The sequence below is a fragment of the Bos javanicus genome, chromosome 2 (assembly GCF_032452875.1).
Source record: "Bos javanicus breed banteng chromosome 2, ARS-OSU_banteng_1.0, whole genome shotgun sequence".
Taxonomy (NCBI): domain Eukaryota; kingdom Metazoa; phylum Chordata; class Mammalia; order Artiodactyla; family Bovidae; genus Bos; species Bos javanicus.
In genome coordinates, this window is record NC_083869.1 from 135,052,427 (window position 1) to 135,074,239 (window position 21,813).

Here is a 21,813-nt window from a genome sequence, read left to right on the forward strand (position 1 = left end):
GGAGGGCTACAGTCCGCGGGGCCACAAAGAGTCAGACGTGACTGAGCTCCGTTGGGTTTTCTCTCAGGGCCACGGGACAGACCTCATGTCATTGAACCCCAACGTCGTTTCAGAAAACCCAGTCATCCCGTGAGCACCAAGGCACCTGGAATTCTCGGTGTCCCCCATTCGGAGCTCCTGCTGCTCCACAGAAACACTGGCTTTTGGCTCCTTCCCTTGAAAAATGCCCACAGCCCCCAAACACTCCTTGTAACGTGCCCCTCGCAGGGCTCCCCAAGCCCCTGGAGTCATACCTGGAGGACCCGCTTCAGAGAGTCCACGTAGCTGCCCTCGCTCTGCACGATGGAGCCAAGGATGTGCCTCCGGACCACCTGCTCAGGCAGAGAGCATGATCAGTCGGCACCCGTGCCAAGGGTGCCCAGGTGAGCACCGAGATGGGGACAGGCGTCGTGACAGCCAGCGGAGCAGCAGGAATTTGTCTCTCCCAGAGCCACTCCTGGACCACTGGAGCCTGGCAGGCTGGCATCACCACCCAGAGCCCCTGCCCACCCACTCCAGACAGACGCCCCATGCTCCCCAGATGGCAGCATGTGGTCCGGGGACGCGGGGACTCCCAGGTCCTGCCTGGTCTCTGCAGGCCCATCCAGGCATTGGGAACCACCACGCTTCTCCACGGGACGGGAGGCCTCCTCTGTTTCTGGACCAACCTTGTACAGAGCTCTTAGACGGAACTGAAATCTCAGCTCCCGCCACTTACAGATCTGATCCTTAACCTACCCCTCTCCCAAGAGACAGTCCTGAGCGTGTACCCCAACCCTGCTCAAGTGGACTCTGCTTCAGGCTAAGCACCCCAGCCCTTCCCTTCCCCTCTCTCCCCGTCTCAGCCCAAATCAGCACCTCCCCGGGGCGGCCCAACCATCACCCACTCAGGAAGCCCTCACGTGGACACAGCAGCACACGGGGGCGGAGGCGGGGCCTTTGCTGCACACGGGGGCGGGGGCGGGGCCTTTGCTGCACACGGGGGCAGGGGGCGGGGCCTTTGCTGCACACGGGGGCGGGGGGCGGGGCCTTTGCTGCACACGGGGGCGGGGGGCGGGGCCTTTGCTGCACACGGGGGCGGGGGCGGGGCCTTTGCTGCACACGGGGGCAGGGGGCGGGGCCTTTGCTGCACACGGGGGCGGGGCCTTTGCTGCACACGGGAGCAGGGGGCGGGGCCTTTGCTGCACACGGGGGCGGGGGCGGGGCCTTTGCTGCACACGGGGGCGAGGGCGGGGCCTTTGCTGCACACGGGGGCAGGGGGCGGGGCCTTTGCTGCACACGGGGGCAGGGGGCGGGGCCTTTGCTGCACACGGGGGCGGGGGCGGGGCTTTTGCTGCACACGGGTGAACCCATTGTGCAGCAAAGCTGGGACAGGGCCTATGAAAGGTGTCATAGGCAATTGGTGTCTGAGGGGGTAGCCTGCCCACCTTGGCCCGGGGCCGGGAGGGGACCCCCAGTGCGCCCCCGAACCGTCCTGAGCGCGGCGGTGCAGGTGCCCCCTACCACCATCCCTCCTCAAGCTGGGGCACCCTGTGCCTGTTTTCCCACTGCCCTGCCTGGCCTGCGCCTGACTGTGCCACCCCCCCCCCGGCTGTGTGACGAGCCAGGCCACCGCCCCGCGAACGGAAGCTCTGTCCAGGACTCCCAGTCTCCGGGGCGCCCAGAGCAGCCCTCGGCCTCTGCCTGCTGACATGGGGGGCGGTCCTATGCCGCGGGCGGCCAGAAGCTCCCCTGGCCTCTCTCCAGTAGACTCCAGGGGTCCCCACCCCCAGCTGTGAGCACCAAGCATCACTGGACATGGCCAAACGTCCCCTGGGGGCAAAATCACCTCCACTGAGAGCCACTGGCCTAGAGCAACTAACATCGCTGCTCCAAGAAATGAAAGAGGCTCCTGACCCGGCCAACACCAGAAAGGGGAAGCCCGGCTGCTGGGCGGGCACGTTGGGGTCCCGCCTGGCTCTGAGCTCTGACAGTGACTCACTGCACCAGGGAGGAGGCTGGGGGCCACCACCCCGATGCTGCCAGGGCCCCGGCAGAAGAAAGAGGGAAGGAAGGAGGCAGAAGGGTTCCCAAGACGAGAAGTGTGGCCAAATCTCTCATTTTCAAAAGGGGTGCAACCCCAGGATGTCCTGCCAACGCCAACCCGGCTAATCGCTTGATGCATTTGCCACCCCAACACGTCTTGCCCAGAGCCCTCGTGACCAGAGGGAGGCAGGGTCGCCTCCCAGCCTCGTAGAGGCCAGCCATGGGCAGGACCTCAGTCATGGCTCTGCCACACGGGGTCCCAGGGCACAGGTGCCCTGATCTCGATGTGACCCTCCGGGAGAAGAAGGCACCACCCAAGAGCCAGGCTCCTGGGAAACCTGCAGCGCCTCTGGGTCCGAGCTGACGACAGGTGGGCAGACGGGGGGCCAGGAGCCCCCAGGTCTCCTCCGAGCTGGGTGGGCTCGAGGCTGCCCAGCTCTCTCTTGACTGCAGTCCGTTTCTTCCAATACCTTCGTTCTTTTTGCAGGAGCTGCTCTGGCTGCCTCGAGGCTGGGCAGCGAGGGTGCCAGGGGCAGCCCCCCACCCCCGGCACAGCAGCGCCCACCCATGGGGTCCACTGTGTCCAGCGTGGTGCAGGTCGAGTGGGGTCCCAGGAGGCCCCTTGCCCAGCTGGACTCTGCCACTGACTGTTGCCTCACCTTCCAGACCCAGATGGGTGCGGCCCCGGGCAGCAGGCTGGGACCCGCCATCCCACCCCCTGGGGACACCCACATCCCCACAGACCTGCTGCGGGGTCAGGCCGGCTGGCATGGGGCCCAGCTCCGGGGCTGGGGGTTTGATGTCCGAAACGCTGACCTCCAGGAGCCCCATGTCCTCCTCCTCCGAGTCACCTGCAAAAGGAGCTGGGCTGGTGACACATGCCGGGCAAGAAGGACACACCTGCTCAGACTCCAGGAGCCGGAGCCGCCACCTCCGCAGCCCAGGGCCCTGAGACAAGCAGCTCCTCAGAGCGGCTCAGAGGGTGCAGCCCTCCTCGCATCCTCTGGGGAACAGCCTGCCCGGACACACAGGTGAGGGGCGATGGAGCAAGCAGGGAGAAGGCCATGGGGGCTCAGCTCTCAGGACCCACTCTACCAAGTCCCTGGCCCTGCTCAGACCCGCCCGCTTCTGCCTGCCAAAGGCCAGGCCGCCCATGTCCCCATCACCAGGCACTAAAAATAGTTTTCTTCTGGACGCCGAAAAGAGGGAAGAAAGCAAGCCCTGAGAACAAGCTGTTTGGTTCTGTGTTTTCATCTCCCCCCCCCCCACCAAAAAAGAGATCCCAAAGGGAAAAGGCTCAGCTGGAGTCCAGCAGGGGACATGCACGCGAGTGGGGGCGGCTCTCAGAGGGCGGAGCCGGCAGACAGAGTTGGGTGGAGAGGCAGAGTCAGGCAGGGCGCGGGCCCAGGAGCCGCGGACCCGGGCCCGGAGACACGGGGCCCCGCGCGGCAGACATGGGCCCAGGGACACGGGGCCCGTGGCCTGCAGCCCTGGGAGCCGGGTCAGCAGCTGGGGCCGCGGGAGGCGGCGCAGGGGAAGAGGGAGGAAAGGCGCCCGGGGCGGGGCGGGGACGGGCTGGCGGGCCTTACCTGAGCAGGAGACGGAGGAGGAGGAGGAGGACGGGCCGCGCCCGGCCGCGGTGGGGTGGGCACGGGGGAGGGCCCCCTGCCCAGCCCACATGGCCCCCTGGGCCCGGCCCCGCACCCAGCCCGGCCGCCCGGCCCGCGGCTTCCTCTTCCCCCACGCACCCCGGGGGAACATTCTTGGCCGGTGATTCGAGCCAGCCGTGGCTATTAATAACGCCTCTGGTGGGAGGGTCACTTTAGGAAAGGCTCCGGGCTTGCAGGCGGGGTGGGGAGGGCCCAGGGATGGGGAGGGTGACCAGGGACCGTTCTGGCCAGCCAGCCTGCCCGCCCCGTCCCGGCTCCAGGCCTCTCCGGGTATGGAAGGGCTCCCCAGCCCAGCGTTCCCTCCCTGATCGGGGCCGGGGCTCCCCACACAGCTTGTAGTCAAGCACATGCCATGGCGGGATTAAGCCCATTTCACAGATGAGGGGAACGACCGGGCAAGGTCATGCGGCCAGGAGGCTGTGGCGCCAGGGCGGCAGCCCTTCACCAAGATGTTGTCCGAGCACCAAACACCTGCTTTCTGGGGCTCCCCCAGGAAGAAGGCCTGCCTCACGGGGCGGGCATCTGTGCTGGGTTCTTCCCACATGCCACTTGGTCATCCCCCTGAGGCCCCCCGAGATGCAGGCCCGATCAGCCCCAACATACAGATGAGGAAACCGAGGCACAGGGAGGCTCACGTGCACAGATTTCAGGAGGGTGCGGAGCCTCACCGTCCTGCCTGGGGTGGACGCCTGCGCTCACGGGGCCCTGAGCCCTCACCCCCGGCCTCACTCCAGCCAGAGGAAGCCTCTTCCGTCCCCTCCACGCCTGTGCATCCCCAGCAAGACACTCACCCACTCTGTGCCTGTTCCCTCGTGTCCAGGTGGGAACAAGACAGCCCTCTGCACCGGTTTGGTGCTTATAAGGATTGAATGAGAAACCGCAAAGCTCTTAGCAGGGTGCCTGGCACCCCAACAGACACTCCACAAACGCTGACTTCTTGAACGTCTCGTCCTCACCACCTCCGGAGCGTTACCCACGCCGGCTCCTCGGCCAGAAGTGCCCGTCCCCACCCTGTGCCTCTGCCCGAGGGCCCTGGGTCTGCTTCTGCTCTGCTCTCAGCCCTGATCCTTCGTTCCCACGTTCCAGACTCCCTTCCCCACGCTCTCGCCATGGTGCCCCACCGAGCAGCTGGCACCTCCTGTTGCACGCCTGCCTTCCGCACAGTACCGGGCGCTCCTGGGGCAACTCATCTAACAGTGTCCCTGCACTCAGCATGGAGCGTGGCACTTAGCAGGGCTTCCATGAACGCTGGCTGGTGGGGAGGCGGGTGAACGGACACAGGCGCATTCAAAGAGGAGGTCAGGAGGGACTTCCCGCTGGCTCAGCCGATAAGACGTTGTGCTCCCCAGGCGGGGGGCCAGGGTTTGATCCCTGGGCAGGGAACTAGATCCTGCAAGCCCCAACTAAAGCTCCCAAGAGCTGCAACTAAAAAGGTCCAGCTCGCCGCAAGGAAGACCTCACGTGAGTCAACGAAGACCCCTCGTGCCCCACTAAGACCCAGCTGAGCCAGATAATAAATATTGAAAAAAAAAGCAACGATGAGGCCAGGTGAGTGTGAGAGGCAGGAGGCTGAGGGCAGGGACGCTGAAGGGAGAGGCCCACCGGCCCCAGGAGAGACAGGGCCCGCCTACCAGAGCCTGGGAAGCAAGCTGGCGCCTGTGGGGATCAGGCCCTGGCCCCACCATTAGAGGAGCCCGGACACCCGGCGACCTCGGCCCGCGTGCCCCAGCGCCTCACCCAGGACGTCCTTCCTGTGCAGAAAAGACACTTTGCGCATGACGGCGATCCGCGTCTTCTCCAGCCCGTCCTTGGTCCCGCTCTTGGCCGCCTTCATGAGCTGGGTCATCTGGGCAGAGGCAGAGGGGCTCGTCAGGGACGTGGGAGGAGGCCTGGGGACACCTGCCACCACCCAGGGGGGGAGCCCGGAGCCCACCCCCTCCCAGGGCACTGGCAGCTGAGGCCAAGGGCGGGGCCACCCCGAGCCTCCTGGGAAGGGGCTCACGTCGTGGGGGCCTCCCTGGGGTCACCCTCTTAGGGCAAGAGGACTTCCTCACCCAGCTGTTTATCTTGAGGGTCCAGTTAAGGACATGGAGGGACACTGGGAACAGCCTCGAGGCCTGGAGTCCTAGGCCTGGTTCAAGTTCCAGCCCCACTGACCCCTGGCCGCCCGACCCTAGACGAGACACTCAACGTCCCTGAGCCTCAGTTTCCCCCAAGACCCGCCAGGGCCTGAGGACTGAACGGACAGGGTGCAGGCGAGCACGCCGACCGTAAACGGGTGGCACAAGTGCCCGGGTTCCCTTCAGGGCTCACGACGACCGCAGGGGCTCCCTCCATCCCACTGAGGGCACCCCTCACCCACCCAGACAGCCACGCTTCTGCTGAGCCTCTGCCTGGGAACCGGGGAGGCTGGGCGCCACAGAGCCGGGCACAGCTTCCCCGGGCGGGCACAGGCCCAGGATGGGGGTGGCAGCCTCACCTCCCCTAACCCACTGCCTTGTCCCCTCAGCCAGGCCACCTCGCCCCCCAGCGAGGCTGCTTCCCCAACGCACGGCCAGTGCTGGAAGTTTCTGCAAGGCAACCCCACTGCCCAACAAGGCAGATGCCAGCCACACGTCACGACTGGCACTTGAGAGCTGACTGGTGCGGTGGAGGACCTCAAGTCCTGGTGATATTTAATTTTAATTAACTTAAACATGAAGAGCCACATGGCCATCACAATGGACAGTGTAGTTCTAGGAAACCGCCTCCTCCCTGAAGTTCTCTGCTGCAAGTGGGGAGCACTCATCTGGGGGGCCCTGTTCTCTACCCTCACTATCACCATCCTCCAATCCATCTCCCAGTCCCCACTGTAGGAGCCCTGGCACTTCTCGAGGGTCTGGGCCAGGAAGGCTTGCTGAACACCCAGTGGGCACTGAGGCTGCAGGCTTTCAGAACAAACCAATTCTCTGGAAATAAGCAACAGCCAGTGGGGGTGGAGTGCGGCTGGGGAGGGAAGGGAAGCTCCCAGGCCCCTCCCTGCACCTAAATGGTTCGACTTTAGAGCAGTGATTCTCGGCCTTTCGGAGAGATGGTGGGGGTACCACACGTGCCTGTGAGAATCTAATGAGAGAGACAGATGCTGACCCCAGAAACTGCACAGAGATGCCCACCCTCCTCTGGGGGGTCATACTCCCAGATGGAGGCCTTGGTCCTGGAGCCCAGTTCCTGTCTCAGCAGAGAGCCATTGGGGGGCTGCCCTAGGAACCCCCAAAGTGGTCTTTGGAGGAACCATCAGAAGCTCTTCCTGGGCAAAAAAAAAGAGCAACAGGCAAACATGCAAGAGGCATCAACCTACTGGGTCAACCTGCCACCTCCTCCATCACACAGCGCTGAGGACAGGACAGGCCAGGAGAGCACCCTGGCCCCCACACCGCCCTCCACCATTGCACGGTGCTGAGGTTGGGGCAGCCCGGCCACCTCCACCATTGCACGGCGCTGAGGACGGGGCGGCCCGGGCCGACTCGGGGGACAGGCCGGGAGAGCACCCTGGCCCGCACACCACCCTCTACCATCGCACAGCGCTGAGGACGGGACAGGCCAGGAGAGCACCCCGGCCCGCACACCACCCTCTACCATCACACAGCGCTGAGGACGGGACAGGCCAGGAGAGCACCCTGGCCCCCACACCGCCCTCCACCATCGCACTGCGCTGAGGTTGGGGCGGCCCGGCCACCTCCACCATCGCACGGCGCTGAGGACGGGGCAGCCCGGGCCGACTCGGGGGACAGGCCGGGAGAGCACCCTGGCCCGCACCCTGCCCTCCACGCGCTCTCTGCAGCCGCTGGGCTGAGGCTCCCTGAGAAGTCACACCTGCCCCTGCCCCCAGCATGGGCTCTCAGAGGGGCTCCAAATAAGGGACCTGCAAACTTTAAAGCGCCTCTCCCCCTTCTCCGGAGATGCCTCCGGTTCTGAGGAATGGGCTAGGCCGCAGGGCGGAGGGCGAGCAGGCTCTGATTCCTACAGACCCAGGCTCGAGTCCCAGCTCAGCTGCTGACCGCTGCTGTGACCACCAGCCACTCACCAGCCTCACTGATGCTAAACGGCAGGTGTAGGGTGGCGGCCTCCCGGGCACCCGGGGAGAAAACGGTCAGACACACATGTACCATCGGTCAATGCGCTCTGAGCTCTGGGGTGGCGCCCAGCGCAGCACTGAGCGCAGGACAGATATGAGCTCACATCCCCCGGGGACCGGCTCTCTTACTGCCACCACCTCACAGGCAAGGAACCCGAAGCTCAGAGAGGTCAAGAGGCCTGCCTGGGACCACATGGTGAGCCAGGGGCGGAACTGGGACTCAGATGCAGGCCTGCAGGGCCCACGGCGCACAGTAGCTGCTCAGTGAATAGAGCCCACTGCTGTCGGCAGCGCCCCCTACACTGAAGCAGGAGTCCCAGTGAAGAAGTGGCGCTGAGGCTTCTCACTCTGGCCTCCTAACCCCGGGGCTCTCTGAACAGCTCAGAGGGGGAGGGATGTTAAACATCACCAACAGTCACACTTTGCAAGGTGTGACCCAGACCCACCTAGCCAGAGTCATCCCATTTGCAGACTCCCAGGCCTTGACCCAGATTGGCAGAATCAGGCTCTTTGTGAGTGGAGCTCAGGAATGTGTGTTTTTCAAAGCACCCAAGGGATTCTGAGGGCCCTGAAGCTTGAGAGCCCACCCAGGAATTCCCATAGACAGATAAGGGGTCACTGAAGGGTGGGGAGAAAGAAAGGCGAGGACGTGGACAGGAGCAAGCCAGCCGGCAGCGTCAGCCAAGGCAACTGGTGCGAGGCGCCGACAGGGCCCAGGGCTCGAGGCATCCCACCCTCTGCGGCCCCCGAAGCAGCAGGAAAGGCCCCTGGGCACCCCCAGACTCGGAGGGACAGGCAGACAGTACCTTACAATCGCACTTGTGCTTCAGCTCCTGCATGTCTCTCCCCCCGACTCTTAGAGCCAGGATGTCTCTCTTAGTCCTGACGCATCTCTCCTTTAGCCTAGTCAGGTCTGGAGAAAGCTGGAGCCCCAGGCGGCCAAGCAGAAGGAGCAGGTGAGGGGCAGGGCAGGCAGCAGACCAGACACGGCGACAGAGGAGAAAGGAGACTCGGGTGAGGCAGCGGAGAGACAGCTTGGGGCAGCGGGATGGGGGCCTGGGGACCAGTGGGCTGCTGCTTGGGGTCAGCTCCAGCAGCGTCCAGCCCGACACGCAAGCCAGCTGGGGGTCGGGGCTCAGGAGCTGGGGGCAGGGCGCGGGGAACAGCCCAGGCCCCTTCCCAGCGCTCAGAGGACAAGGGCTGTGTCTCCATTATCTCCCCGTCCGGGGGGTCCAGCGTGGGGCTCCTGACATAGGAAGCTCTCGGTGAGTTTCTGAGATGGAAGGGTGGTAGGTGTCTGGCTGGGTGGGCGACAGACAGATGGTAGATGGACAGGCCCACGGATGAATGGATGGACAGATGACTGGATGATTCTACACCTGGGCAAATGGGTAGAGGGACAGACAAACAGTCGTAAATGAATAAAAGCGTGGATGGATTAGTGAGTGGACGGAAGCAGTGCTATGCTGGCAGACAGTCAACCCGTGGTTCTCCAGGAACAAGCGCCCTGCTCTGTCGTATTTCCTGGTGGGAACACACGCGCCATGGACATTTTCAGGCTGCCGATGTGACGTCACTGAGCGTGAGGCTGGGAAGGGATGCGCACATTTGGTTCTCGAGTTCTTACGAGCTAGGACGAACTGGCTGGAGCCAGTCTCTTGGAGGAAGGGTGGGTGGACAGAGGGAGGAACAGCTCGGGGAGGAAGGGGCGGGCGACTGGATGGAAGGACAGGGGCTGACTGGCTTCGTACTATCTGGGGAGATGGACAGAGATGCACGAACAGACAGCCACTCAAACGCATGAACTACAGGAGCAAGGGTGGCATTTGGCAAGGGACAGAGACGACCAAGACTGGAGCTTACAGGAAAGCAGACAAGCAGAGGGAACAAAAGCATGAGCGAGAGGCAGGGAGGCTACTCTCAAACCTCTGCTCCCGCTCACCAGCTGCAGAGTCTCTACCTCGCTGAGTGACAGCTTCCTCGCAGGTGAAGTGGCCATAGAACCCAGCTCACAGTATCATTAAGGTTAAACAGACAAAGCAGACAGAACCTAGAGCTCAGTGCGTTCAAACTAATGGCAGCTAGTGTTCTTGGACTGTCTCTCAAATACCAAGTGCCCAATATTTGTTGAATGGATGGACAGTTGGCTGGATGGACGGATGGACAGATGGATGGATGGATGGATGAATGGACACGGTATTTTCTTTCCAACCCAGTGTGATGCTGAGTTGGGGTTCTACCACTTACGGGTGCGTGGCCTTCACCACATCATTTAACCTCTCTGAGGTTCTGTTGCTCAGGTTCTCTGATCCTAACAAAATGAGACTCTTTTTTTAATGAGATTCTTAAAGCAAATGATATACAAACCACTCTGAGGTCTCAGGAACAATAAATGAAACTGCTCCGTAAGCTGTACCACACTGGGCAAAGGTTCACTATTGATATGCAAAGTAGCGGGTCAGGGAAAGTCCTGAGAGTTACTCAGACTCCAAAAAAACTGGAGTCCTGTTGCATCTGCAAAAAAGACTGACGTGACACAATCCTGAAGGCCCCGGGCCTCCGCCTCTCTGACCCCGAGGGTCAGAAGGACTAGGTCAACTGCAGCGGCCAGATCGGAGTCAACCAGCTGAGCTCCCAGCTGGCTCTGCTGCCCAGGCCTCTGATGGCCAGACCACGGTCACCTTAATTATGAAGAAGTCCCAGTCAGAAAAACGTTCAGTGCAGCTCATTTCACAGCTGGAAAAGGCACCTCCCACTGACCGTGGCCCTCGCGAACCTGGACCAGGCTTCCACTTAGGTCTGGTCAGGGGCTGCTGAGGCGTCCCTCTGCAGACCCTCAGTCGTTCTCTTTGGCAAATGTCCGCCCGCGGAGGGTTGGCCTGGCCAGACCCCTGCAGGAGGGGCTCCCCTGGTTCTTTCACAGCTGCACAGGGTGCCAGGCCCGTCAGTCTCTGAGGGCAGGACCCGACACAGCCCATCTCTGCTGTCCGAGGCCCCGGAGCGCACAGCACGCAGGCAAGCAGAGCAGCGGCTGCCGTGCAAGGCGTGGGGGCAGATGCGCCCCCGCAGGTCAGGAGGGGCTTGGGGGGGGCGCCTGGGCAGGTGGGTGTCAGAGGAAAAGCCCTCCACCATCTACAGGGACCTGCTCTTCAGGGAGCAGGTGGGCCGTGCCCAAGGCCAGGGAAGAAGTCTTCACGGTAAGAAATTCCAAGAAGGCTGCCCCCCCGTGTGTGCTGAAGAGGAGCTGGAGGGGGTGCGGGACACAGCCCCACAGGCAGCCCCCCGTGTGTGCTGAGGAGGAGCTGGAGGGGGTGCGGGACACAGCCCCACAGGCAGCCCCCCGTGTGTGCTGAGGAAGAGCTGGAGGGGGTGCGGGACACAGCCCCACAGGCAGCCCCCCGTGTGTGCTGAGGAAGAGCTGGAGGGGGTGCGGGACACAGCCCCACAGGCAGCCCCCCGTGTGTGCTGAGGAGGAGCTGGAGGGGGTGCGGGACACAGCCCCACAGGCAGCCCCCCGTGTGTGCTGAGGAGGAGCTGGAGGGGGTGCAGGACACAGCCCCACAGGCAGCCCCCCGGGGCCCACCTGGGGCCAGGCCAAGCTGAGGGCTCTCCCAGCGTTTCTCAGAGCTCTCTGTGGGCCCCCCTGCCACCCCTGGGGACCCAGGGCTGTTAAAAAGCAGGTGGCCAGGCCCCATCCAGCCCTGGAGCTGGGAGTGAGGCCCCAGTGTCTGCAAGTTCAACCACCTGCCCCCGTGCTCCCAATGCCCATGGGAGAGGCCAAACTCCACATTCCTCGCCTCCTGCCCAGAGAGGGCCCAACGCTTCCCTCTTGGTCCCCAGCAAGAAGGCAGGGGGCCAGGAACGCGGCCACGGGGGACTCGGAGGGACAGCCAGAGGCTTAGGACAAGGACTGGCCCAGGCCTGGAGTCCCACCTGCCCGCACTCTCCAGAGCTGCGCTGGGCACACAGGGCCCACCCTCCTCTCAGGAGGCTCCCCTTGGGGCACGGCGGCTTCACACCTTGAAAGCGCAGAAGCAGGAAGGGGCCTGTTCCCCAGCTCTCGCCTGGGCCATTCCTCCCACCAGGGACCCCCTTCTCCTCCGGCTCCTGCCCCCCGGCTCCCAGCCACCTCCCTTGGAAGCCTCCTGTGATCAGGCCCATCCAATCCCACCTGCGTCAGGCAGGCAGCCATAGGAACGCGGGCTCATGTTGACAGAAAGGCCTGTTTTCCTTCATTTATGACAAACCATTTCGGACTTGGCGTCTCCTCCTAGAGCACACGGTTTGCCGGAGCCTGGGTCGGGTCTTCCTGCCCCCGGACCCCACCAGCCCCCTAAGAGGTGCCAGAGATGCTTGACTTCTCTGTTAGCAAGAGGCCAAGGCCGCTTTCTGTGGCCCTGCCGAGGGGACTGGCCAAGAGGAGACCGGGGCCCAGGGGACCCCTGCTCAGGCCCTGGCTTCCCGAGGACTGGGGCGCCTTCTTCATCTGAGTAAAGTCTGAGGAGACCAGGACCCAGGGGTCACGTGCTCAGGCCCTGGCTTCCCGAGGACTGGGGCGCCCTCTTCATCTCAATAAAGTCTGTCTGAAGACTCCCAGGTGTGGGTGCTGCTCTGGCCTGCACCCCTCTCCCCTAGGGGATCCCCAAACTGGGAAAGGGGCGGGAGGCACTCTGGAACATGGAGTTGGACACCACCCATAATCCAGCCCAGGCCTGAGGACCCTGCCTGGTCCCTGCCCTCCCTGTGGGCAGGACTCGCTAACACCTCAGCCCACCTGCCTGCTCTGGTCTTTTCCGAAAAGGAACCTGCGAGGGACCCAGTCACCTCCGGTTGGGCAGGCCTGTCTCAGAGAAGCGGCTCCCATTAAATCCCAAATCTCAGCGTGGATACAGTGTGCCTTTCAGTGGGTCCTATAGAACAGAGGAGCCTGGCAGGCTACAGCCCGTCCATGGGGTCACACAGAGTCAGACACGACCTGGGGACCGAACAGCAGCACAGAACAGATACGACGGGCAAGGCTGTCGCAGGGGAGGGGGAGCCAGGCAGTCCACCCTCTTGGCTTCCACGGCTCCTTCCGTGAAGTCAGCAGCAGGAACTGCGTTCCAGGAGGGAACACCAGAAGCTACCAACGCGCGGCTGGCACTCTGAAAGGCTTTGGAAAAGAAGCCCTCTGGCAGCTCTGTCTCAGCCCGCTTGGTCACCTCCCCAGGGCAGAGGGCTATGGGGTCTAGGACTGATCTGAGAAGCAGAGTTGAATTGATCCACGTATGTGCTAAGTCGCTTCAGTCGTGTCCAACTCTGTGCAACCCCATGGACCGCAGCCCGCCAGGCTCCTCTGTCCCTGGGATTCTCCAGGCAAGAACACTGGAGTGGGTTGCCATGCCCTCCTCCAGGGGGATCTTCCCGACCCAGGGACGGAACCCGCGGCTCTTGTGTGTCCGGCACTGGCAGGCGGGCTCTGCACCACTGTGCATGTGTCAGTCCATCAGCTAGGCTGCCCAAGCGTGGCGATGAGGACGATTCTGAAGCCGGATCTGAGTTCGTGAGCATCCTTATCAGTTGCCGGGTCTGCCGCAGGCACTGACCACGCCCATTCTCAGTACAGGGTGCGCCGTGGCCAACCAGCAACACGGGTGAGATACCCGGGCCACTGCTCCCTCTCTTACCACACATTCCTGGGAGTCACTGAGGCTTAGCTACAAGTCTCAGCCTTGGCCCTCACCACCCGGCTCTCGGGGGCCTGCGGCTGGGGTGACAGATACCCCCTCCCTTCACCTTGGGCTGGAAGGACACTCGGTGCTTGGTGGGCTCTGCCTCTGGCTTGGCCTCCTCTCCCGAGTCCTCGCTGTAGCTCTCGAACTCGCTGGAGCTCCAGCCTAGGTCCTCCGGCTCCTGGGGCGCCCTGTCCTGGCGCGCATCCTCGTAGGGCTGGTTCCTCTCCGCCTCTGCTGGCCAAGAGACGAGGCTGGTGAGCAGAGGTCCTGAGGCCAAGCCCAGCAGACCCAGATTCTGAACTCAAGGGGGCAGGCGGCTGCGGGGAGCCAGTCAGGGTGGACCTCCAGCTCTGCTTCCTGGTCCATAAGCGGGGGGCAAGGAGAACACGACATCCACCCCACAGAGTGAGAAGGGCGTGAAAAATGCAGAAAAGCACAAGAAATGAGCCTGGCACATAACAGGCTCAACAACATCCTCCTGGCGGGGGAGACAGATTGGGAGTCCGGAACATGTACACACGGCTATATGTAAAACAGGGAACCAACACGGACCTCCCGCACAGCAGAGACGTGTGTGCTCCGGCCCTGAGTTGTGTCCGACTCTTTGAGACCCCAAGGACTATGTAGGCTCCTCCGTCCATGGGATTTCCCAGGCAAGAAAACTGGAGTGGGTAGCCTATTCCTTCTCCAGGGAACCTTCCCAACCCAGGGATCAAGCCTGCGTCTCCTGTACTGCAGACAGATTCTTTACCGCTGAGTCACTAGGAAGCCCTATTGCACAGAGAACTCTGCTCAACACTTTTTAATAAGCGAAACGGGAAAAGAAAGTGGGAAAGAACCGATACGTGTGCATGTGTAACTGAATCGCTTTGCTGTACACCTGAAACTAACACATTGTTCATCAACTCTGCTCCAACAGCAAACCAAAGGTAAAAAATGAATTGCTTCCCCTATGGGCGTCACCTTTCCAGGATCTGAGCGCTCATCCTGGCCTCTTTGGCATTTTTTAGTGGAAAAGAGAAGACCTAGGACCCAGTCCTGACTCAGGCCCTCAACTCTGGCCCCAGCACCCTTGGGGGGCACGCGGGCAGTGAAGATGGTCTGGACCATTGAATGACTGGGGTCCCTCGCCCCAGATCTGAGTTCCCCGTGAGGCTCCAGGACGGCCCAGTAGAGGGCGCGCCTAGCCCAGCGTCCAGGAGTGTTCCCTCTTCTTCCACTGACTCACGGGAAACTGGGGGACAGAGATCTGGGAGTCCTTTGGCCTGGAGGGACAGGCGACATCAGGGCTGGGCCCTCTGTGGCCCCTGTAAACGCGGGTTTGAGATGCTGCTTCCAAGACGGGAAATCCACTTTCCTGGGCCCAGAACCCAGGGTCCCAGCCTAGCCTCCACTTCACTGATGGGGTTCACGTCCTGGGCTGTTACCTGGAGAATAACTAAACCACAGGCCTCGCAAAGGTGAGACCAGACTCCCAGAACCGCACAAAGGTGAAAATGCTTGCTGTCTACTCAGAAGAAAGGGCACTGGGATGGGTTTTAAATTAAAATTTAAAAAAAAAAATCTGCTCAGAAACCACGCATACTGAAGAGCTGAGAACTTTGGTTTTCAGAGCTGTCTCTGCAAAATGGGGATAATAATAAGCTGAAAGGTGAAGGAAATAAAAAACAGAGATGAAAAGCCCTTAGCCAAGAGCCTGGTACATGGCAGGCACCCAGCAAAGAGCAGCTGGTCCTGACTCATGGGGGCTCTGGGTGAGCTTGAGTGTCTCCGCACTGACCCCAAGCCTCCACCTCCCAACACAGGGCAGCTGGGGGTGAGGGCTCTGGCGAGACTGTCAGCCAAAGAGCAGAACAGATACACCGGGCTTAGCTGGAGACTCTGGTCCCAGGATCAGGAGGGAGCACAGAGTTATTTTTTCAGCAAAACATAATAGTGACCAGTGTCTCCAGAGAGTCGAGCGGCTAGAGACCAGGCTGTGGCCTTTCCTGGGGTGACTGTCCCGTTACTGCAGCAGAGGCTCCAAGACCCATGAGCCAAAGGGCAGAGCTCAGTTCCTGGGGCGCCCCGGAGCAGGAACCACGAGGCACCCACTTCCCCTCACTTCTAGGCCTGGCCACCTACAGCTACATGCCAGGTCCTCCCAACGGTCCTTGGGGCCCGGAACTACCACCTCCTATCAGACAAACGAGACCAACGGAGCCCCAAGTCAGGCAGTAAGCGGGAAGGGGGCTCCATCCACCCACCGCGCTGCCTTCCACAGAGGCCATGCTCACAATCCCCAGGCTCGTTGAGAAACACTGTCTCCAGTGGAGACAGAGTCACCAAATCCCTGAGTCTTCAGGGGCCTCACAGAGGTCTGCTTCCCCACCTCTAGCCCCGGCCAGCACCTCGGGCTTCACTAACGCTCAAGATCACGGCCTGTTTCAAAGCACTCACCGCCACCCGCTCAGGGCTCCGCATCAGCCCCCTCGTGGTGTCCTCACGGCAACCCCAGGAGGCAGCTAGCACTGCCCGATTTTACAGATGCAGCAAACGGGCCCCGAGAAATTAGGCAGAAGTTCTGTGCTGCCACCCTCCCCGAAGTCCTACAAGCTCAGGGGGACATTCTGATTTCATGTGAAGAAGCCGAAGCCCAAAGCACAGAACCTGTGCCCGAGTCAGTGGCAGCGCCCGGGTCAGAACCCAGGGCTGTGTGTCCCCTGCCTGTGTGGTCTGCACCACAGTGGACACCCTCCCCATGCAGGGCCCACGGAGCCCACAGGCCACGCAGAGCATTGCTGGGCCTTGGCTAGTATGACGCACACAGCAAGAGCGCTTCTTGCGGGGTGCACCTGCTGAGGGCCGGCCACAGCCTCGAGAGAGAGCGGGTGTCCCAGGGCAGGGACCCCGGTCCTCAGTTTGCAGGCTTGGAGCTGTCCTGCACATCTCAGAGTAAACTGCAGGACATGCCATATCCCCACACAGGGGCGCCCAGCGAAGACTGTGACCAAGTAATGACTGGCTTGATTGGATTCAGGAGGGAGAACAGCCCAAAGGGGCCAAATAATGGCCTCAGGCCACTCAGCTCTCCCGGCTCGGGCACCTTCCTATACCCACCCTTTCCCACTCTTCCAGATCCGAGAGAGCCATAAGCAGGAAAGGGCTCCGGGCTCCTCCAGGGATCAGCTTGCTCAGTGATGCACGGACCACAGGCCCAGCCTCCCAGTTGCTGGGACGGGCGTCAGGAGTGTGCCTCCAGGGACCCTGGGCCTTGCCTGGTCCCCCGTTGGAGCATACGCTCCCAGCATAGTTACGGCTGCCCTGTCAGACTGCTGCTGCCGCTAAGTCACTGCAGTGGTGTCCGACTTTGTGCGACCCCTCAGGTGACCAGTATATCTACTACTGCGGGCAGGAATCCCTCGGAAGAAATGGAGTAGCCATCATGGTCAACAAAAGAGTCCGAAATGCAGTACTTGGATGCAATCTCAAAAATGACAGAATGATCTCTGTTCGTTTCCAAGGCAAACCATTCAATATCACAGTAATCCAAGTCTATGCCCCAACCAGTAACGCTGAAGATGCTGAAGTTGAACAGTTCTATGAAGACCTACAAGACCTTTTAGAACTAACACCCAAAAAATATGTCCTTTTCGTTATAGGGGACGGGAATGCAAAAGTAGGAAGTCAAGAAACACCTGGAGTAACAGACAAATTTGGCCTTGGAATACACAATGAAGCAGGGCAAAGGCTAATAGAGTTTTGCCAAGAAAATGCACTGGTCATAGCAAACACCCTCTTCCAACAACACAAGAGAAGACTCTACACATGGACATCACCAGATGGTCAACACCAAAATCAGATTGATTATATTCTTTGCAGCCAAAGGTGGAGAAGCTCTATACAGTCAGCAAAAACAAGACCAGGAGCTGACTGTGGCTCAGACCATGAACTCCTTATTGCCAAATTCAGACTGAAATTGAAAAAAGTAGGGAAAACCACTAGACCATTCAGGTATGACCTAAATCAAATCCCTTATGATTATACAGTGGAAGTGAGAAATAGATTTAAGGGCCTAGGTCTGATAGATAGAGTGCCTGATGAGCTATGGAATGAGGTTCGTGACATTGTACAATGTCATTGTACAGGGATCAAGACCATCCCCGTGGAAAAGAAATGCAAAAAAGCAAAATGGCTGTCTGGGGAGGTCTTACACATAGCTGTGAAAAGAAGAGAAGTGAAAAGCAAAGGAGAAAAGGAAAGATATAAACATCTGAATGCAGAGTTCCAAAGAATAGCAAGAAGAGATAAGAAAGCCTTCCTCAGCGATCAATGCAAAGAAATAGAGGAAAACAACAGAATGGGAAAGACTAGAGATATCTTCAAGAAAATCAGAGATACCAAAGGAACATTTCATGCAAAGATGGGCTCGATAAAGGACAGAAATGGTATGGACCTAACAGAAGCAGAAGATATTAAGAAGAGATGGCAAGAATACACAGAAGAACTGTACAAAAAAGATCTTCATGACCCAGATAATCATGATGGTGTGATCACTCACCTAGAGCCAGACATCCTGGAATGTGAAGTTAAGTGGGCCTTAGAAAGCATCACTATGAACAAAGCTAGTGGAGGTGATGGAATTCCAGTTGAGCTGTTCCAGGTCCTGAAAGATGATGCTGTGAAAGTGCTGCACTCAATATGCCAGCAAATTTGGAAAACTCAGCAGTGGCCACAGGACTGGAAAAAGTCAGTTTTCATTCCAATCCCAAAGAAAGGCAATGCCAAAGAATGCTCAAACTACCCCACAATTGCACTCATCTCACACGCTAGTAAGGTAATGCTCAAAATTCTCCAAGCCAGGCTTCAGCAATATGTGAACCGTGAACTTCCTGATGCTCAAGCTGGTTTTAGAAAAGGCAGAGGAACCAGAGATCAAATTGCCAACATCCGCTGGATCATGGAAAAAGCAAAAGAGTTCCAGAAAAACATCTATTTCTGCTTTATTGACTATGCCAAAGCCTTTGACTGTGTGGATCACAATAAACTGTGGAAAATTCTGAAAGAGATGGGAATACCAGACCAGCTGATCTGCCTCTTGAGAAATTTGTATGCAGGTCAGGAAGCAACAGTTAGAACTGGACATGGAACAACAGACTGGTTCCAAATAGAAAAGGGAGTACGTCAGGGCTGTATATCGTCACCCTGCTTATTTAACTTATATGCAGAGTACATCATGAGAAACACTGGACTGGAAGAAACAAGCTGCAATCAAGATTGCTGGGAGAAATATCAATAACCTCAGATATGCAGATGACACCACTCTTATGGCAGAAAGTGAAGAGGAATTCAAAAGCCTCTTGATGAAGGTGAAAGTGGAGAGTGAAAAAGTTGGCTTAAAGCTCAATATTCAGAAAACGAAGATCATGGCATCCGGTCCCATCACTTCACAGGAAATAGATGGGGAAACAGTGGAAACAGTGTCAGACTTTATTTTTCTGGGCTCCAAAATCACTGCAGATGGTGACTGCAGCCATGAAATTAAAAGATGCTTACTCTTTGGAAGGAAAGTTATGACCAACCTAGATAGCATATTGAAAAGCAGAGACATTACTTTGCCAACAAAGGTCTGTCTAGTCAAGGCCATGGTTTTTCCTGTGGTCATGTATGGATGTGAGAGTTGGACTGTGAAGAAGGCTGAGCGCCAAAGAATTGATGCTTTTGAACTGTGGTGTTGGAGAAGACCCTTGAGAATCCCTTGGACTGCAAGGAGATCCAACCAGCCCATTCTAAAGGAGATCAGCCCTGGGATTTCTTTGGAAGGAATGATGCCTAAGCTGAAACTCCAGTACTTTGGCCACCTCATGTGAAGAGTTGACTCATTGGAAAAGACTCTGATGCTGGGAGGGATTGGGGGCAGGAGGAGAAGGGGACGACAGAGGATGAGATGGCTAGATGGCATCACTGACTCAATGGATATGAGTCTGAGTGAACTCTGGGAGTTGGTGATGGACAGGGAAGCCTGGCGTGCTGCAATTCATGGGGTCGCAAAGAGTTGGACACGACTGAGCAACTGATCTGATCTGATAGACAGCAGTCCACCAGGCTCCCCCGTCCCTGGGATTCTCCAGGCAAGAACACTGGAGTGGGTTGCCATTTCCTTCCCCAATGCATGAAAGTGAAAAGTGAAAGTGACGTTGCTCAGTCATGTCTGACTCTTAGCAACCCCATGTACTGCAGCCTTCCAGGCTCCTCCATCCATGGGATTTTCCAGGGAGTGGGTGCTCCTCAAATGCAGGGGCTTGAGATGGGGAGCCCCTGAAGACACGCAGAATCGTGTTGTAGAAAAAGCAGGACCAAACAGATGTCTATTCGAATTCTGGCTGTGTGATCCAGGGCTGGTGGCTTAACCCTCTCTGATGTGACTGTCAACTGGAGCCATAGGCCCTACCCAACCAATCTCTCAGGTTGATTGAACAGGGGGAGCAACTGTGCTTCATCTGTCATAAAATGCCATCCAAATCCTTTGGAGTGAAGGGACAGAGCACTGGACTTGGAGTCAGAATGACCCAGGTTCAAATCCCAGCCCTGCCTCTGTAGCTTCCTCCACTGGAGAATAAGGAAGTAATACCCTAAGTCAATGGCATTCTAAGGCAATGCCAAAGAATGCTCAAACTACCGCACAACTGCACTCATCTCACACGCTAGTAAAGTAATGCTCACAATTCTCCAAGCCAGGCTTCAGCAATACCTGAACCGTGAACTTCCTGATGTTCAAGCTGGTTTTAGAAAAGGCAGAGGAACCAGAGATCAAATTGCCAACATCTGCTGGATCATGGAAAAAGCAAGAGAGTTCCAGAAAAACATCTATTTCTGCTTTATTGACTATGCCAAAGCCTTTGACTGTGTGGATCACAATAAACTGTGGAAAATTCTTCAAGACATGGGAATACCAGACCACCTGACCTGCCTCTTGAGAAATCTGTATGCAGGTCAAGAAGCAACAGTTAGAACTGGACATGGAACAACAGACTGGTTCCAAATAGGAAAAGGAGTCCGTCAAGGCTGTATATTGTCACCCTGCTTATTTAACTTATATGCAGAGTACATCTTGAGAAACGCTGGACTGGAAGAAACACAAGCTGGAATCAAGATTGCCAGGAGAAATATCAATAACCTCAGATATGCAGATGACACCACTCTTATGGCAGAAAGTGAAGAGGAACTAAAAAGCCTCTTGATGAAAGTGAAAGTGGAGAATGAAAAAGTTGGCTTAAAGCTCAATATTCAGAAAACGAAGATCATGGCATCTGGTCCCATCACTTCATGGGAAATAGATGGGGAAACAGTGGAAACAGTGTCAGACTTTATTTTGGGGGCTCCAAAATCACTGCAGATAGTGATTGCAGCCATGAAATTAAAAGATGCTTACTCTTTGGAAGGAAAGTTATGACCAACCTAGATAGCATATTCAAAAGCAGAGACATTACTTTGCCAACAAAGGTCCATCTAGTCAAGGCTATGGTTTTTCCTGTGGTCATGTATGGATGTGAGAGTTGGACTGTGAAGAAGGCTGAGCGCCAAAGAATTGATGCTTTTGAACTGTGGTGTTGGAGAAGACTCTTGAGAGTCCCTTGGACTGCAAGGAGATCCAACCAGTCCATTCTGAAGGAGATCAGCCCTGGGATTTCTTTGGAAGGAATGATGCTGAAGCTGAAACTCCAGTACTTTGGCCACCTCATGCGAAGAGCTGACTCATTGGAAAAGACTCTGATGCTGGGAGGGATTGGGGGCAGGAGGAGAAGGGGAAGCCAGAGGATGAGATGGCTGGATGGCATCACTGACTCGATGGACGTGAGTCTGAGTGAACTCCGGGAGTTTGTGATGGACAGGGAGGCCTGGCGTGGTGCGATTCATGGGGTTGTAAAGAGTTGGACACAACTGAGTGACTGAACTGAACTGAACTGACCCTGAGTCAAGGGGCTTGCCAGGTGGCGCAGTGGTAGAGAACCCACCTGCCAGTGAAGGACATGCAAAACATGTGGGTTCGAGCCCTGAGTCAGGAAGATCCCCTGGAGTAAGAAATAGCAACTCCCTCCAGTATTCTTGGCTGGAAAACTTCACAGACAGAGGAGCCTGGCGGTTTACAATCCATGAGGTCTCAAAGAGTGACTGAGCACACACGCACACACACACACACACACACACACAGACACACACAGCGTAAGTCAAAGTTTCAAACCAAATTACATGAGACAAACCATGAAGAGCC

General features: G+C 58.4%; 1 protein-coding gene across 13 annotated transcripts in view; it reads right to left on the bottom strand.

The window, feature by feature from the left end:
* Positions 1 to 21,813, bottom strand: part of ARHGEF10L (Rho guanine nucleotide exchange factor 10 like) — a 169,982-nt gene that overhangs the window by 69,460 nt on the left and 78,709 nt on the right. For 4 of the 13 annotated variants that reach the window (XM_061395293.1, XM_061395303.1, XM_061395328.1 and 1 more), the window contains exons 7-11: positions 13,624 to 13,796; positions 8,655 to 8,771; positions 5,472 to 5,580; positions 2,809 to 2,915; positions 294 to 371 (exon numbers count right to left, since the gene is read on the bottom strand). In XM_061395293.1, the coding sequence (XP_061251277.1) occupies positions 294 to 371; positions 2,809 to 2,915; positions 5,472 to 5,580; positions 8,655 to 8,771; positions 13,624 to 13,796 (584 nt within the window). Of the gene's footprint in view, positions 1 to 293; positions 372 to 2,808; positions 2,916 to 3,653; positions 5,414 to 5,471; positions 5,581 to 8,654; positions 8,772 to 13,623; positions 13,797 to 21,813 lie in introns of those variants that run through there. The other 9 variants (XM_061395356.1, XM_061395362.1, XM_061395358.1 and 6 more) reach the window with 5 other exon arrangements.